General features: G+C 56.0%; 2 protein-coding genes across 7 annotated transcripts in view; one reads left to right on the top strand and one right to left on the bottom strand.

The window, feature by feature from the left end:
• RAB9B (RAB9B, member RAS oncogene family) overlaps positions 1–3,530 on the top strand; it is an 11,865-nt gene extending 8,335 nt beyond the window's left edge. For 2 of the 5 annotated variants that reach the window (XM_027663179.1, XM_027663184.1), the window contains 2 exons: positions 1,349–1,413; positions 2,278–3,530. In XM_027663179.1, coding sequence (XP_027518980.1) covers positions 1,349–1,413; positions 2,278–2,918 — 706 coding nt within the window. In that variant the 3' untranslated portion in view covers positions 2,919–3,530. Of the gene's footprint in view, positions 1–463; positions 650–1,348; positions 1,414–2,230 lie in introns of those variants that run through there. The other 3 variants (XM_027663183.1, XM_027663180.1, XM_027663181.1) reach the window with 3 other exon arrangements.
• A 6,251-nt stretch (positions 3,531–9,781) lies between these two features.
• Positions 9,782–16,950, bottom strand: PLP1 (proteolipid protein 1). Of its 2 annotated transcripts, none has more exons than XM_027663175.1 (7): positions 16,816–16,950; positions 14,357–14,543; positions 13,637–13,898; positions 12,662–12,830; positions 12,373–12,446; positions 12,206–12,271; positions 9,782–11,820 (listed from the first exon to the last, which is right to left on the bottom strand). In XM_027663175.1, the coding sequence occupies exons 1-7, from the start codon at positions 16,817–16,819 to the stop codon at positions 11,749–11,751; spliced, it is 834 nt and encodes a 277-aa protein (XP_027518976.1). In that variant the 5' UTR covers positions 16,820–16,950; the 3' UTR covers positions 9,782–11,748. The 2 variants fall into 2 exon arrangements, with proteins under 2 accessions (XP_027518976.1, XP_027518977.1); XM_027663176.1 differs by having other exon boundaries at positions 13,742–13,898.
• Positions 16,951–17,192: the final 242 nt, after the last annotated feature.

Genomic DNA, 17,192 nt, shown 5'->3' with positions numbered 1-17,192 from the left:
CCCCCCCGCGGGCACCGCTCCACGGGCACCTCCCCTGGTCGCTCCCGTGGGACCCGCCGGGGGGGTCTCGCCTCCGCCGAGCCGGGGCCTGGGGAGCGGGGAGGGGGGAGAGTCGGGCCCTGCGTGCCCGCCCTGCTGGTGTTCCCCGTGTTGTTACCTGCACGCAGGTGCTGGCTGCCCTGCTGCAGTGGGGGTCAGCCGCTGGAATGTCTCACAGCGGGGCAGATGAGGATGTGCTGTCGGTGTCACGGCTCTGTCACGGTTTCCACCGCCCCGCTGACCTGCGGGCTCCGGAGCGGCCCGACATCACCTGCTGGTCATTCTTAAAACGGGTCACTCGCTAACAAACCATCTCTAAACAGAAACTCTCCTCTGGGCTGATGGCCTGTGCCAGGACTATCTTCAGCCCGCCCTCAGCAAGGTTTGGCAAAGGAGCAAGGGTGTTGAGCAGCTCACCTGCCCAGGGGAGGGTTCCCCCCAGCCAGCGGCCCCAGGGAGCTGTGCTGCACGTCCTGTTTGTCTCTTGTGACATTTGCATTTTGTTCTTTGCTTTAGGACTGCTGGACCGTGCACTGCTACACAGATGTCCCATCAAGTTAGCTCAGCTATGCTTGGTTTTGGGCTGTTTCTGTGCAGGGAAGTGAAATTGGTGAGCCTTTTGTGCAGAAAGTGCAGAAATTCGCTAGAAGCAGAAGTTTCTGCTTTTGGCTTTGTGGTTACCACACTGTTTGGAAGGGGTGCAGAATCAAAGTTGAACAGGACCCCCCACAATTAGTGCAGAGAGTGGGGTTTGGCCTGGACAGAGTAGGAGTGCTCTTCTGGGCTCCTGCTTTGGTGGGTTGGAGGTGTCATCACTAAGCAGCACTGCTCATCCACACCCTTCCCGGGAATGTTGGTAGCAGGTGTAAGCAAGCTCCCAGGCTGTTGCCAGCTGGCTCACTCTCCTGGATAGCAGGTTCAGGTGCATGTTCCATCCTTAAATCAGATTGCAGAGTGTGAGTAGGCAGGCCAGGCAGATCACAGCTATCAATGTCCCTTGGATTGAGGGGAGACACAGAGTGCACAGCCTGTGCAGTCATGTCAGAGCCCCTTCAGTTTATTCTGTTCTTATTTTGGGTGCAGCGTCCACATGATACTCTGCCCTGTCCAGGTGTGGGCTCTGTTCCATTTCACTTAGGGCAAGGGAAACTCTTTGGTGCCTTGTTCTTGCCTGTTTTACTCCAGCTATCAGTACTGCTCTTGCAGCTTCCTAGAGCTCTGCTATTGTTCTTCCATCCTGGATCAGCATCACAAACAAAGACACTGAGGGCAGCTCTGGCAACCTGGATGACTGATGTTTGTTTTTTAGTGACTGTTACTCTGAAGGAAAGTGTTCCCTGGACACTCCCAGAGACAGCTGTATCTCCAGAGCAGGTACAGTACAACAGCCAGACAAACCTCTTATTCCACGTCAGGCCTGTAGAGCATCCCTGGGAGGGGGAGGATGCGTTGGCACTTGGCCTGGAGGCTGCTGACTAAGGAACCTGTGGTGTCAGGGTTGTTGCAGTGTAAACTTGCACCTGAGCCCGAGCAAACTGGGCTGTGACAAGCATTGCCAGCAAGGAGCAGCAGAGCAGCTGGTCCCTGTGCCTGGGAAACCCCTTCTGAGCCGTGGGATCACGCGCAGCTCCGCTGGTGAGTCAGCATCCTCAGGGTGATCCAGAGCTGGCCTGACGAATCACTTGCATTGATACAGACCTGCACATTTGTTACATCCCTCCAGTGGAGCAAGTCAGATAGGAGAAATTATTTAGCTGGTGATGGTGCGGTGGGAAGGAAGGCCTGGTGATAGGCACCCCTGGTGATTTTGCTGTTCCTGTGATAGCCTGAGGATGCAGGCCAGGAGAGATGTTTAACTAGTGATGATCTGTTTAGAAAAACTGGACAAGCTTAGATGCAGAGTTTTCACTAAAAGTATTATAATCACTACTAAATTCTCAACATTGTTCTTATCTTGCACTTACAGTGGTGACCCACTGAATCCATTTTGGACCTGATGGAGGACTCATGTGCCTGAAAGCTCGTCCAGTCCCCAGCTGTAATCTCTCTAGTAAGAGAGATTAGAATAATAAGATCTCTCTAAAAAGAGAGATTACCTCCTGTATAGGAGATTACCTCCTATATACAAAACTTGTTCAGAGATGGGGACGAAAATGCCATATTCTGTTCTTCTGTATGTGTCTTTCTGCAGAATCCACAAGTCAAATGGGTGTTTTGTACTATTTCTGAACCCTACAGATTGCCTTGGGACCCCCCCCCTCCGTCCTGCTGCAATGAGTGGGAAGTCCTTGCTCCTGAAGGTCATTCTCCTGGGGGATGGTGGAGTTGGGAAGAGCTCCCTCATGAACCGCTACGTCACCAACAAGTTTGACTCGCAGGCGTTCCACACGATCGGGGTGGAGTTCCTGAACCGGGACCTGGAGGTGGACGGGCGTTTTGTGACCCTCCAGATCTGGGACACGGCGGGACAGGAGCGGTTCAAGAGCCTGCGGACGCCCTTTTACCGGGGGGCAGATTGCTGCCTGCTGACCTTCAGCGTGGACGACCGGCAGAGCTTCGAGAACCTCAGTAACTGGCAGAAGGAGTTTGTCTATTACGCTGACGTGAAGGACCCCGAACACTTCCCGTTTGTAGTCCTGGGCAACAAAATAGACAAACTGGAGAGACAGGTGAGCACGGAGGAGGCCCGGGCCTGGTGCATGGAGAACGGTAACTATCCGTACCTGGAGACTAGTGCCAAGGACGACACCAATGTGACAGTGGCCTTTGAGGAAGCTGTGCGGCAGGTGCTGGCGGTGGAGGAGCAGCTGGAGCACTGCATGCTGGGCCACACCATTGACCTGCACTCCAGCTCCAAATCGGGGTCTTCCTGTTGTTAAGAGTGGCTGCTGCTTCGGGAGCACCGCTGGAGCCAGCAGCTGGATGGGAACACACGTGGGCAGCCCTGGGGCACTCTGAGGAGAGTGGCCATGAGGACAATAAGTGGTTTGTGCTCACTGGGGGGTTGCAACCTCACCGTCTGAATCCTGCCTGGAGTTCTCAGGCACAGAGCATGTATCCGCAGGAGGGAGCTGTTTAACAGAGCATGTGAGCGTAGTCTTGCTTCCATCTCTGCCTGTTTTAGCAGGTTTAAAGGACTGGGCTAAAGTCCTTTAAATTCACTAAAGACAGTAGTGATCTGTTCTGTACCAAGAACTGCCTGCAGAGCAAAGCTGAGAGCACTCTAAAGTATTTTAGTCCTGAACTCAAAAAAAATACTAGACCCACTCATGACCATACTGCCAAAGGAAAGCCTGCTCAGCATCCTGAAAAAACTTGTTGTAAAGACTCTGGCCCATGTGACTGTGAAAAAGCCAAATACTGGAGAGGCTGAGGTGTGTGTATCTGTTGTTTGGGATAAGTGCATTGTGTCCTGAGGCTGACTTGTGATGAGAATTGTTAGAGCTCTGATCTGGAGCAATATATGAAGGAGAGATGGGCCTGTATTTGAATGTGACAGCATTGTTTCTTTGTAGCTGCCTATTTCTGGTTTGGTTTTCCTCACCTTTTTTTGTCTTGTGTGAGTGTTATTTTTTGTTATTTATGTCTGTTGTTGTTTAATATATGTTTCCTTGTCTCTTGTGGAGGCTCAACACCAGATCTCACTTCTCGTACCTTGAAGCCCTGGGTGAAAAATACTGATGTGGATGCTCACCAGGTCATGTCAAAGTGTTTGGAGCTACTCAGGAGATCTGGAGTGTGAAACTTCAGCTGGTTTCTGTCACAAGCAATCGCTGTGCTCAGATGATGTGCTCTGGCAGACCAGATGGTAGGTGGGTGGGCTGTCTCTTAGGTGTGCAGGTGGTTGGGGGACTCAGGCATGGTCAGCTGTTAAATCCCCTCTCTGTCTGGTGCCAGTGACCACTGTGCTTCATTAGCTGATGGATCCACGTTTTCAGTTGCTCCAGCACTGATGTTCCCATCTGAATGCTGCAACATGGAACCATTCAGTGTATCCCCTGTTGTGTCAGGTGCGGTGCTGCTGAGCACAGTTAACCCATGCCATTCCCTCATGGGATAACAGTGTGTGTTATCTGTAATTCCTATGACAGACTTCACTGAGAGAAGACACTGAGAGTGTCTGCTCAGATAACTGGCTGCTGTGTTCAGTCCAAAGGGGAGAGAGCTGCACCAGTTCTACCTCTGTTCAAGGTGGCTGAAAAATGGGGATGGGGGGCCCAAAGTACCTTCTAGAAAGGATGCCAGGCTCCTGCCCCCTGCTAGGTGTTAGTTCCAGGCTATCTGTATAGCAAAGAGATGAGTGCTTGCTGACTGCAGCCTTTGCCACTCAAACCTCATGTCCTGCAACTTCCCCTGCAAGCATTTGGCCAAAGCTGTGACTGCCTGTGGGCACATAGGAGCCCACCCTGAGCACGTAAACACCAGCTGCTGAGTGTGATTCCTGCTCTGATGAGCTGCTGGATGGTAAATTTTGCAGCTCAGATCAAGCAGTGATGCTGTGCTTTGGAGCAGGGCAATCTCTGCCCTGTGCCAGCAGCTTGTTCCCATCATGACACAGTCTCTGAGCATGCAGAGCATGAGCATTCCCCTATTTCCTCTGGGGGAGCCCGGGGTGATCCTGCCCTTCTCTGCAGGGCAGCTGTTCATGGAAGGGGCTGGAGAATTAATGCAAGGTTCTTTAGAAGGATCTGATTTTTCAAAGGGGCTGAACACTCGTATTCATGGGGAGTGAATGCTATCTGAGCAACTCTTGCAATCTCTGGAAAAACAGACTCTTTAAGGAGAAGATTCTGTTGGTGCAAGAGGTTTTTATAGGATGTTATTGTTACTGTTTATTTACCTATGTCTGACTTTCCCAGGCCTCTAGATTTTTCTTCAGTTAACATTGCTTGATATTTCCTTCAAGATCCCAGCCTCTGATCTGCAGTTCCAGTTTCCATCTCTGAACAGCCTCGTTCCCCTGGAGCTGATTTGTGCAGGGGCCCAGGGTTGGAACAGGCTCCAGTCCTTGTGTGCTGGTTGGCCCTGCCAGGGGGGGCTGCTGAGGAGCCAGGAGATGTTTTCTTTTAATAAGTTTCCTAAAGAGCAGAGGTGTTCAAAAGAGGGGGATATCACAGCTCTACAAGGCTGGGACCACCCAGAGATGGCAGCATCGGCTCCCACTGCTGTGCCAGGGACATGCACATCTCCTGGATGGCTTGGACACCTTTCCCTGCTCATCCCTTTGCTTTCTAGCCTGGGGCTCCCTCTGCCTGTCACTGCACTGTGCTTGCTGTCCACTGTCCCCAGGGCTGGGCCTCTGCAAACAGCACTGGGCTCCATTTGCTGTTGGCAAGAGCCATTTTTTAGCATGCACCGTTTGTGCCAGGGCTGAAGGATGGACCTTCTGTAAAGCTGAGGTCTCTCCCTGCCTGTCCATCAGCAGGGCAGGGCAGCAGGACAAGGTGAGCTCTTTTGCATGAATGGGGAAAAGTTTGGGGTTCTCAATGAGGGCTTGTAGCCAGACCATACCTCCAGGTATCACTGGTACCTCCCCCTGCAGGTCCCAAACCCACCTCCCAAGCCCAGAGCACAGTGCCACATTATAAGGGAAGCAGTGGAACATTTTCCCTCAGCTCCTATCCAGCAGACCTCGGGTCTCACCTCCTCCTGCCTTAACAGCAGCTGCTGAGAGCATCTGCAAGGTACCCAGCACAGATCTCCTGCTCCAGGAGTTCCTACAACTGTGGGAACCTGTTGCCAGCTCAAGTTTTAAAAATCCTGATGGCTGTTAGACACACTGTAGGAAAAGAAACCAAAAAAACCACCCCAAAAATCAGTAGTTGTCTGGGCTTAAGTACAAGTTAATTGCAGCCACCAAGAGCTTGCAGCAGGAACACAGTCCCTGTGCAGGTGACTGTCCCTGTCAACCCTGCCGAGCCTGGGGGAAACGGGAGCATCCACATTGCCATGGCTCTGGAGATTTTACAGGCTTTCCCACAGCAGTGGTAAAAATAAAACCCGGAAGCATTCCCAGCTCGGATTCACCTCCCTGCTAATGCCAAGCTGGGATATGCTCTTTCCCAGCATCTCTTCTCAGGGAGAACATGCACACCCCAGCAGAGACCTGCCTTTAGGTTTTATCAGGAAGAGGCTGCCTGCTTGGTTTATTCTGTTCTCCTGAGGGATGTGGTTGGTTACAGCATTTGGCAGAGAGAAGTCACTAAGGGATCAGGGATCAGAGGGGTTGGTTATTCCTTAGTGGGCCTAACTAGACCAGGAGCTGAAGGAATAGAACTCACGAGCTGAAGCCAATGACCAGTTTTGCCTTTTCAAGAGTGTATCAGAAAACACTTTCATAACAGAAACCTTCCACATTGCTTCCTTCTGTCACTACATTTTAAATTCTCAGCCTGGGCTCTCAGCAGCAAGCCCGGTACTTTCCTTTGAGTTCTTCCTGTGATCTTGGAACTGATCCCTCAGGCTCCAGGGGGTTGTAACCAGGCATGATTTCAATAGGATGCCCAGAAGAAAATCAGCATATGGGGACTGTTCTTGTCCGCTGTCCTGCCAGGATGGCTGCTTATTTTGGGAGGCTTTCTCTGTGTTTGCAGAGCCTGTGCCTGCTGTTTCTTTTGGCAGAACCTTTTAGTTTATTTTCCTCACAGGTCTTGCCTATCCATGATTCCAGGAGGCAGTGGAGGGTCCAAAGTCCTTGGAAATCATGCTTTTAAAATGTGGGCTGGAGTATCTGGGGGCCTCCAGGCTCTTACTTTGGCCATTTCAAAAGACAGCTGAAAACAGACAGTGAACAGGATCTGGAGGGAGATGATTCTGGCCTTGGAAGCATCACAGGGTTTGGATGAGGCTGTTCCACTCCTGGAACAGAGAAGCTGTGGGTGCCTCGTGCCTGGAAGTGTTCCAGTTCAGACTGGATGGAGCTCTGAGCAACCTGGTCTAGTGGAAGCTGCCCCTGCCTGTGGCAGGGGAGTTGGGACCAGGTGATCTTTAAGGTCCCCTCCAACCCAGGCAGTTCTACCATTCTATGATTCTATGACTTCCCACCAGCTATTCCCTCCTGGTATTCAGGCAATTCCCTGGTATAGCCAGACTGTGCCCAGAGATGGAGAGAAAGCAGCTGGGAGCCTGAGAAGTGGCAGGTGAGGACTTCCTCCAGGGCAGGGGGTGACAGTACCACACCATGGCTCTGACAGGCAGGACTGCTTGCTTGGCACAGCTCACCCCTCACAGCCCTTTCCCTGCCTGAACTGAAGTCAGGACCAGGCTGAAGGAGCTGCCCTGAGGAGCAGCCTGAGTGTGCCCTGCCCTGGCTGCTGTGCCCGCTGTGCCCTCTGTCCCCTCTGCCAAGTGTCAGTGCAGGTGAAAGGATGCAGGGCTGAGCCAGGGCAGCCCTGGGTTTGCCTCCAGCACTGTCCCCTTTCCCTGAGCCTTCCTGCTCATCCCACACAACCTTTCCAAGCCCTTGCTAAGAGGGCAAGACAGGAGACAGTACCTGCCTGTGTGGCCTCAGAGGAATGTGCTCTGTGGTCAGGGCTAGGAATGGCTGCGGCTGGATGTCCAGAGTAGCTTTTATGTACTGTTCATGCTGAGAGCTGTGCAGGACCGAGCCCATTGTAGAGAAAGACTCTGGTGGGAGCCGCCGGTGGTGTTTCTGGTGTGTCCCGGTGGGCTCCCGAGGCTCAAGGGAGGGGTCCCCGGGGGAGCACTGTCAGCCACCGCGGGGGCCGGGCAGGGCAGGGAGGGGGATCGGGACCGCGGGGAGAGCAGGGGCTCGTCCCCGCCTTGTTCCCCTGCCCGGGCAGCCGCCGCTGCGTCCGGCGGCCGCGGGGAGGAGCCGCAGGACCGGGGATGCGGAGCCGCAGTACCGGGGATGCGGGGGCGACCGGCAGGAGCATCGGCCCCGGCGGCCCTTCGCCCTTGGGGGCCGCCTGAGCGGAGGGCTGGGGACCTGTGGTCATCACCAACACCCCTGGGTGCCGCCATCCCCATCTCTCCCCTTCCCTCTCCTCTCCCAGGGGCGCACAGGGCCATCTCCCTGAGCGGCCGGGCACAGGATGGAGGGGTGGGAGTCACCTCGCCCTTTTGCCGGCAAGGCAGCCCATGGGACCTGCTCCAGAGTCCCCTTCTCTGGCCCAGCCTTTGTGGTAGCAAAGTGCAGCCACAGTTCAGCCACTAGACTCCTCCTGCGAGTTCTCCTGATTGGGCTTTACAGAGATGTGCTTTGGTACGAGTCAGAGTTTATTTATTCCCTGTCTTTTCTCAGCCAGCTCCTGGAGGGCACTGCGTGCCCAGGAAAGGAGCTGTGAGGGCAGGACCCATGTACCCGGGGGGGTGGCAGCCGGGCACAGCCAAGGGCACACCTGAGGAGGCTACATGTGTCCTTCAGCCCCCGGTCTCGCCCGGCACCCTGGCCATGCCGGCTGCTTTCACACACCACCTCGCACTGCTGTCCCCAGCCCTCGCCACGGCCGGGGTGGGCACCAGTCTCCGCCAGGGGAAAGAGATGGTGTTTTGTTCCCCAGCTCGCTCCTGCCCAGTGGCTGATTGTGCACACACAGGGCCCTTTCAGCATGGGGAGAGGAGGGTGATGGCATCTGGGAATGCTGGGAACAAAGGGCCCTGTTGATGCTGGCTGCAGCCCCACGAGTTTCTGTGAGCTGGGGCAAGGCTGAGGTGTGGGCACAGCTGTGCCACTGAGCTGGGGCAGCAGCAACCCATGAGCTAAACCACCCCCGGCCAGGATGCATGGGGAAGTGCTGCCTGCCTGCAGGGGGTTGAAGCCAAGGGAGAGAGGGAAGGGTGGGATTTGGGCTACAGTCCCACTTAGGAAGAGCAGAGAAGGTCCTGGCCGAGGGTAAGGATCAGCCTGACAGCTCCCAGCCCACTCTGCTGCTCCTGGGCACATAGCCACGTGCCTGAAATCTGCCTTTCAGACAGACCTGCTGCAAACTGGAGTGGTCCAGGGTTCTTAGCGTGGATCTGGGAGCATCCCTCTGTGGCCTCTCTCCCTGCACAGCTCCTGGGGAGAATTTCCAAGAGAAGCAACATCTGAATCAATAATTTTTTGAGCAGCTGCTGTGGAAACAGGCACTTAAGAGCAGCATGTGTCTGATCAGGGGCAGAAAGGCAGCAGCCAACCCACGCACCAGCACACTGTTAACAATCCTGCAGCAAGAGGCTGGACACATAGGGCCCTGTGACAGTGTGACAGTCCAGTGTGCCCTTGTACTTCACCAGGACCATCCTATTCCACACAAGACTTTCTATAAGTGAGGGAATTGCACGCTCTGTGTGGCTCTGGACACACTTGTCCCAAACATGTTGCAGCTTGAGCCGTGCAGGTTGGTTTTGCTGTGGTTGTGCTGTAGCTGCTGCATAAGGAGACATGACAGAGGCTGTCACCACATGGGCTGAGTATTAAAGGGCAGCAGCACATCACCAAACACAGTCAAGTGCCTGCTACAAGACACCAGATTTCCTCTGGGTGGCTGGAAGAGAAATAGAGGTTTTAAGGGCTCCCCAGCTGGGAACAAAGATTTTGAAGTCAGAGTTATGAACCTCAAGGCTGGAGTGAGTTGGTTAACTCCTGAAGGGACTGCTGGCCAGCAGTGGGGCTGAAAAGTGCTGCTCCTCTGAGCCCTTCTCCTCTGCAGCCTCCCCTTCCCTGCTTTTTTTTTTTTTTCAGCTGTGGGCAGGGGGGGGTTGGGAAAGCCAGCACAACAAATGGACAGGCAGACGTATACCTTGTTCAGAATGTTCTTAATTTTAATTTATTTTCTTTAATTTTTATAAAATACATCTTGTAAGATAAGTCTCTAAAAACTTGCTCCTTTTTATTGCTTGTTAACAAGTTGAAATTCTAGATCAGAAATGAAGGAAACACTTTCAGTTGATTAACTCTTTTTGCCCATGTGTTTGTCTGTGTGTGTGTGTGCGTGTGTGTGTGCGTGTGTGGGGTCTGGGGCCAAGTGTGGGAAGGAGGATCTGGTTATTTTTTGTTAAATGGATATCAAATAAAACCCCAGCAACCCCCAAGAGAGATAGCGTTGATGTGAATTTCCAGATCTTGACTGGTTTCTCCCCACCCTGCCACCCCGTCCTGGCATCTCCCCCCTCCCCATCCCATGTGCGTTGGTAGCCTGGCCAACCTATTTCAGCATTCCCGGCGGCAAGGATCCTTCAAATTCACTGCTCAGCAGATCTGCCTCTTTATCCTTGCCCCTGCTGAAACCAGCACTTAAAAAATATATCACAATAATACAGACACAGGAAAAAAAAAAAAAAAAGAAATCCATGCAAGATGGAGCTACAGTCTGCCACTGAAAGTAGTTTCTCCAATAAATAAAAACAAAGATTAGCATTAAGGAGAGGCAGGGAAGAGCAAATCAAAATACCAGTTGTTGGGGGAGGACTGGAAGCAGCATTTTGGCAGGTCTGGCTGGAGCTGTGCTACCCAGCCAGAGGGCTTTCCTCCAGCTGGAGAACAGTCATGGAGGAGAGGCCACCTCCACCAAACCCCTTGCCCTGCTGCCCCACTCCATGGGGAAAGACTGAACTGGCACCAGAAACGATCTGGATTGCAGAGACTGGCTGCGTTTCTGCCCCAAACCACCACCTTTCCTTCCCTCCTCAATTCCTCCACGGGTTTCACCTGGAAGCGAGATGCCGCCAATCCCTCCCACCCTGGCAGTCACCAGACAGCTGTACTGACTTGCAGGAAAAGAGGGTGAGGGGACGAAGGGGACAGAGCGAGGGACGGTTACATCTGACGTGGGTGAGAAGCAGAGGAAGCTCTCCGGCGCAGCGGAGGTTAGAGAAGCAGACATCACCCCAGAGAAGAGCACCATTGTGAAGGGCCGAGAGCGTGCGGCGAGCGCGGCGCTGGCAGGGCAGGGCAGGGCACGCGGTCCTGAGGGTTATCCCCTGCCTACGGAGGGATGGCTCTGGCTCTACACTCCCAGGGCTTGCTGCAGAGATGTCCCCTCTCAGTCAAACCTATTTGCTGCCTCTCTGCTGCCTGGAGGGTAAAGCCAAGAGTCCCCCTTTGTCTACAGAGACACCAAACTCCTTTAGGCTTTAATAGGGGCAGCTGGGTTAGGGCTTTATCGGCATTGGGGTCAGCACTCTCTTCTCCACACTGGGAAGATCCTTGCCCTGAACTCCCTTTGCCTTGGCTGCAGCAGGCAATTTAGGTTAAATTCATCTCTCTCTGCTAAGGAAAAAAAAAAATCCTTCTCTTATTCTCCATCCATGGGTGGTGACAGCAGACAGCTCCAGGAGAGTCTCTAGCAATGGTACCAGGACTGGGCCAACTTCCTTTTCTCTCTGGGTAGCCTCTTGCTACTCACGGAGCAACCTACATGGATTTCTTCCTCCCAGGAGCATGAAGGCCTTTGCTCATCCCTAGGCAACAATCGGGACACTGGAGTAAGTCCCTCCTCTTCTCTGGCTGGTTTTGACGGGCTTGGCTCTAGAGCGAACCGGTTACGGATGAGCAAAGAGAGAAAAGTGCATGAAGAGGTGTCCATTGGTGGGAAGCTCTCCTTCCTGGTCACGCTCAGCACGATGGATGCGAGGGAGGAAGAGGAGGGGAGTCATCAGCGAAGGCAGAGTTAAGGCAGGAGACCTGGTGTCAGGTGGCTGCAGTGTTAAAGCCTCGGGGTTAGAGAAAAGAAGGGCGCTTGGTCTGGCTGGGCTCCGCCGCGCGGGCTAGAACTTGGTGCCTCGGCCCATCAGCTTGAGGACTGCGAAGTTGTAGGTGGCGGCGATGATGAAGGTGAGCTGTGGGTGGGAAGAGAGTGAGCGAGGGGGCGTCCCCCAGCCCCACACCCCAACAGGGCAGTGCCCTGCAGAGCCCCATGGCCCCACTGCACCATCAGGACACTGCAGTGTCCTGTTGCTGGCGTAAAGCGAGAGGGGGAAAGGCAGGGGACTCAGTGCATTGGCAGCAGGACATCTCCCTCTAGCTCTCCTAAAGCCTCTCCAGATCCCCTCCAGCAGCCACCTCCACCTTCTTACGGCCTCAGTTCACCATCTGCACTTACGTGCCAGAAAATGACACGAGCACAGGCTCTGTCCCATCCATGCCCACCACCTCTGCCGTCCTTTGCCCCCACTTCCTTGCCAGGCGGATGAGAACGGCTGGGCAGGGGGAGCACTGACTCACCAGTGAGACCAGCGTGGCAGCTGCCCCCACAAAGGCTGCGATGAAGAGGTGGAAAGTCATCTGGAACTGCAAGGGAAGAGAGGAGTGAGCTCCCAGGGTCCCATGTGCTGCCTGGGCAGGCCAGGGGAACTGAGGGCAACACACATGGAATGGCAGGAGGCACTTACCTCGCTGGTCTTGCAGATGGAGAGCAGGTTGGTGCCACACACCTTGCCAGGGAAAGCATTCCAGGGGAGGACACCTGGGGAGATGTGGGAGCCAGGTGAGCTGGGCACAGCTGCCTGCTGGCTTCCTTGCTCAGCTTCCCACAGCCATGTGTGTCATGCACACCCTGGTGTTTCAGGGCTCTTAAGCACTTGCCCTGCTTTATCCCAGCATAGTGTGCCTGGGCCCTCTCCTCCATCCCCTCTCCTCTGCTCTGAGCCCTGGCTCCTGGGTGGTGAACCCAGCACTCACCGTACATCCTGGCATCAGCACACAGGGTGCCAATGCTGGCCGTGGTCTTGGTGGGGTTGGCAATGGACTGGCAGGTGGTCCAAGTGTTAAAATAGATGTAGACGGGCACCGCAGAGCAGGCGAAGACCAGGAGCCAGATGATGGTCAGGACGTAGGTAATGCCCACAAACTGCAAGGGGCAGGACAAACCGGGGCAGAGCCGTGGTTACCGAGGGTCCAGGGACATGGACAGGGGAGCGCGAGGTTCCCCAGGCAGGGGAGGGTGTGGGGCAGGTGTGGGACTGCGATGCTGCTGCATCCAGCTCTGCCAAACCCAGCGTGTCCCCAGGCAGCCAGCACAGGGCAGCAGCCCCAGCCGGGCGCTCCTGTGGCTCACGGGGACAGTGCCAGTCCCGGATCCACGCCCAGCTACATGTGCATGGGGGTGACCAGTGGCAGCAGGATGGCTGCCACTTTCAGTGGGGGGAGGGATAACCATGGCCACGGCCAAGCAGGGTTTGGTCCCTGCGGGAGGGCAGCTGCAAAAGCTGCCTTGGCGTGTCAATGTGGCTCTCCTGCCCTCCCTCCATGGTGCCACCCCAACCAGCCCCCGAGGGAACCACAGCCATGCCCCTCCGCTCCCCCAGGCCACAAGGTCCCTTTGCCAGCACTTTGTCATGGTTCCCAAGCACAGCACAGAGAACAATCCCAGGGGCACCAGGTGCCGTAGAGCTTTGGGCTGCCAAGCACTGCAGCAGGGATGCTCACAGCTCTCCCTGCCAATGCTCAAGCATGAAGCAATTTGACTAAACGGGGCCTTTCGGGCTGCTTTGGTCCCCAGGGGCCACGGCAGGCCTGGGGGAGGGCGACCGGGCTGCGCTTCCCTTTGGGATACCCCAAAACCCGGACGGCCCCAGTCTCCTGCCCTTTGGCCACGCCGAGCGTGGCGAACCCGCTGGGGCGCGCGAAGGGGTGTCAAACCCCGGTTAAGATCACCTTGTCAGGATGTCCTAGCCACTTTCCCAAACACTGACACACCCGCTGCCACGAGTGAGCTCGCTGGGGGCCTCGCGCTCCCCTCCCTTTCGGGCCCCCAGTTACCGTAGCGCTGAGGCCCTTGCCGCAGATGGTGGTCCTGTAGTCCCCAAAGATTTGCCGGACGGCGCCGGTAGTGTAGAAGCCTTCGGCCAGCAGCAGGGATCCATAGAGGAAGAAGAAGGAGGCTGTGCCATAGATGAAGTACTGAAAACCATGGATGCTGCCAGGGAGAGGAGTGGGCAGGGATGTTCAGGTGATGGAGAGCTCAGCCCTGCGTGGCCACCATGACTTACCCCTCCCCACGCCGCCCCAGAGGGACCGAAACGGAGGGTGAAGCTACAAGAGGAGCAAGCTGGGGCAAAGCTGCGGCGAGCAAGGCTGTGGGCTGCCACCAACTCCCTCATACCCTCCATACCTACCCGGTGCAGAGGTCCAGCTCTACCCAGGGCACCTAGCAAGGGTCAGATAAAAAATGGCATGAAGTGAAAACAAGTGGCCACTGGACCCTGCCATGGAGCTGTGGCACTGGCACATGGCAAAGGCAGCTTGGGGGCTCCATGTCACTTGGTGACACCATTGCCCTGACCAGCCCAGCTGGACACCCTGTGCTGGCAAAGAACAAGACAAAGACATGAGGGGTTCCGGTGTAAGGGAGATACCCTGCAGCAGGGTACTTACATGTCGATGAGATACTCATAGTCCTGGAAGTTTTTGGAGAAGTAGGTCTCAATGAGCTGCTCAGTGCCTGTGAGGGCTTCGTGCCCACAGCCACAAAACAGTGCTACCCCAAAGAAGCACAAGCCAGTGGCAACCAGCGAAGCAAAGGGTGCCCCGATGAGACATCTGGCACAGCACTCCAGTAAACCTGTGGAGAAAAGAAGTGAGGTGGGACGAGACTGCCGGGATGAGGACTGCTTGGACCCTACAGCTCAGGAGCAGGCAAGCTCAGGGGCAGAAAGGTGCCTGGCAGGAAGAGGGAAGCACATTGAAGGAAACCCCAGAAATGATTCCTCATGGTGCTGGGGAGCCAAACTCAGCAGCTTCCCTGAGAGCTCTTTAAGTAGCACGCAGGAGCCCACCCAAGGGTGCCTGGGGGTGATGGCAGCGTGGGGCTATGAGGGGCCAAGGCGACCCAGCCATGCTGACCCATGAGAAATGAGATGGAAATAGAGCGTGATACAGTGTAATGCCAGTGGGACCTGGCAAACAAGCTGCTAATGGGCTCCCCACTGCTGGCACAGCCCAGCAGTCATGCCAGCTGCCTGCAACGTTCTTTTGCCACCAGAGATGAAGGGGAGCCCAGCACCTCCACAGAGGCAAACCCCAGTGCAGATCCAGCAATGTGGCACAGTCTGGGACAGCCCAGCAGGAGCCAGCATGCACCCTGAGCTCTCCAGGATTCCAGGTGGCACACTGGGCTGCACTTGTCCCCTCGCCTGGCACCCTGCAGGCAGCTGGGGCTGCAGCAGCCCCTTTGCGTGGGCAGATGTGCTTATGGAGAGGAGCCGTGTCAGCTCCCTGAATGACAGCACTTGTGCAATAGATTTACTCCTCCAGGACCTGTGTGTGGGGAGGGAAAGCGAGGATACCTGCCAGCGTGCTGCTTGGATTGCTTAAATGCTGTTTTTCTTCAGCAGTGGGGCCATGGACACCTGCTCCTTCTGCACATCAGGGCTCTAACATGCAGGAGGGTTAGCTTGGATTCCCAATGGGCTGGGTTTGGAGTGCTCAGCCAGCCACTGTCCTGCCTGCTTTGGGGGCAGGCGGTCAGGTGGCTTTGCAGCCACTGGCATCTGGGTCCAGAGCATCAGTTTGGCCTCAGCTAAGCTGGGACAACCTGCTGCCCTGGCTGTGTGCAGGGAAGCTGCTCCCCTTCCCCAGGATGTGGGCTCTGGCACCCCACTGCCCAGGGCACAGTGGCTGCCTGTGCACATCCCATCTGGCCATAGTATTTCTGCCTTGAATGCCAAGAAGGCCCCCACACCAAACCCACGCTCCCTCCACGAATCCCACAGTGCTTATCTCCTCCCTCAAAGGACAAGGAAGCCGTGGGGTCCTGGCCAGCAGCGTTGTCCCCTCCCCACTGGGAGCAAGGTTGCGCAGTGGCACCGAGGACAATGGGGGATTGTCCTGGCACTGCCACCCCAGTGGCTGCCCCATGCCAAGAGCAAACAGGGAACAAAGGCAGCGCTATAGGGGAGTGCTGGGACCCCTCCCTCTTGTTTGCCTTGGACGCAGCAGCTCCAGGGGGGGCCCCACTCAGCCTGGCCAGAGCTGCTCCCAAACCTTTCTGGGACCCACGGGGATGGCCCTGTGCACCCAGCGGGGTGCTGGGCCAAACCAGCCTTTCCTATTTTTATTTTTAGCCACCTGGGAAGTGGCATGGCAGGTGCCTGTGCTGGGGCACAGGGAACGGCTCCGTTCCCAAGAGACTGCGAGTCCCGGGATGCAACAGCGCCTGACAGGCTCCTGCCACAGCCCTTTGGGCTTTGGGAAGCTGCACTGGGGATGCCTAGGGAGGGCAAAGGAGGAGAGAAAGAGCCCTTGTGCCGCACAGTCCTGAGTCTTGTACACAGGCTCAGCTGCTGCCAGCACCAAACAATGTGCTGCAGGCAGGAGGAGGAGGCAGTGTGCCAGCAGCACAAGGCACCCCTGGGAACAGGGCAGCCCCGATGTCCCAGGGGTATGCTGGTGAGTATTAGCTTTGTTGTAGGGAAACTGAGGCACAAGGAGTGTCTCCGTTTTCCCAAGGCTGCTGGCATACAAACGGCACGAGCTGTGACAGGTCTCAGGGCCCTGCCTGGACCTCCCAGCTCCTGCCAGCCCCCAGGCAGGAGCTCTCATCTCTCCAACCCCTGAGGTGAGGGCTTGGGTGGGACAAGCTGTGGGAATGGCATCTGTCCCCACAGACAGCACACGGGGGACAGAAAACTGCTTTGGGAAAGAAAGAAAACGCCATCCCTGCCACGCCAAGGCATCCCCCCTGAGCAACTCCCATGGCCGGCATGGCCACACCAGGGTCACCAGGACCTCACTGGTGCCAGAGGAAAGTTTCAGGGGGCTTTGCTCTGGGATAGGGTCCCCAGGGCCACCAGTGACAGCTCCCCGGGTGGTCGCCACCCTCACCCCATACTCACCCATGGCGCTGGACTTGGTGAACTGCCCCGACCACCCGCTCGGCTGCTTCGGTGCTGTCTGTGGAGCCCTCGCCTGCCTGGCGGTCCCACGCCCTGAATTCCCCCCTCTGGGTGCCTGTCCCGCTCTCCAGCAAAGAAAAGGGCTCTCTGAGTGACAGCCACCCCCCTTAAAGGGACCGGACCCCGCCCTCCCCCGGCCCCCCCAGCACCCCTTGGCTGCCAGCTCCCGGGTGCCCGGCGGCTGCCTGGGCACAGCTGCCCCATGGCCCCCCTCAGGGCTCTTGGGGAAAAAGGCTTTTTAAAAGAAAATGAGAAGTTTGGGTGCAAGGGAGAGCGGAGAGGGTGTCCCCCTCCTCGGTGGCTCTGGGGATGCCCCC

This window comes from Corapipo altera, unplaced genomic scaffold, assembly GCF_003945725.1.
Source record: "Corapipo altera isolate COAL_440 unplaced genomic scaffold, ASM394572v1 107b, whole genome shotgun sequence".
NCBI classification, from domain to species: domain Eukaryota; kingdom Metazoa; phylum Chordata; class Aves; order Passeriformes; family Pipridae; genus Corapipo; species Corapipo altera.
The sequence above is the reverse complement of the archived record's forward strand: the minus strand, read 5'-3'. Positions and strand labels throughout refer to the sequence as shown.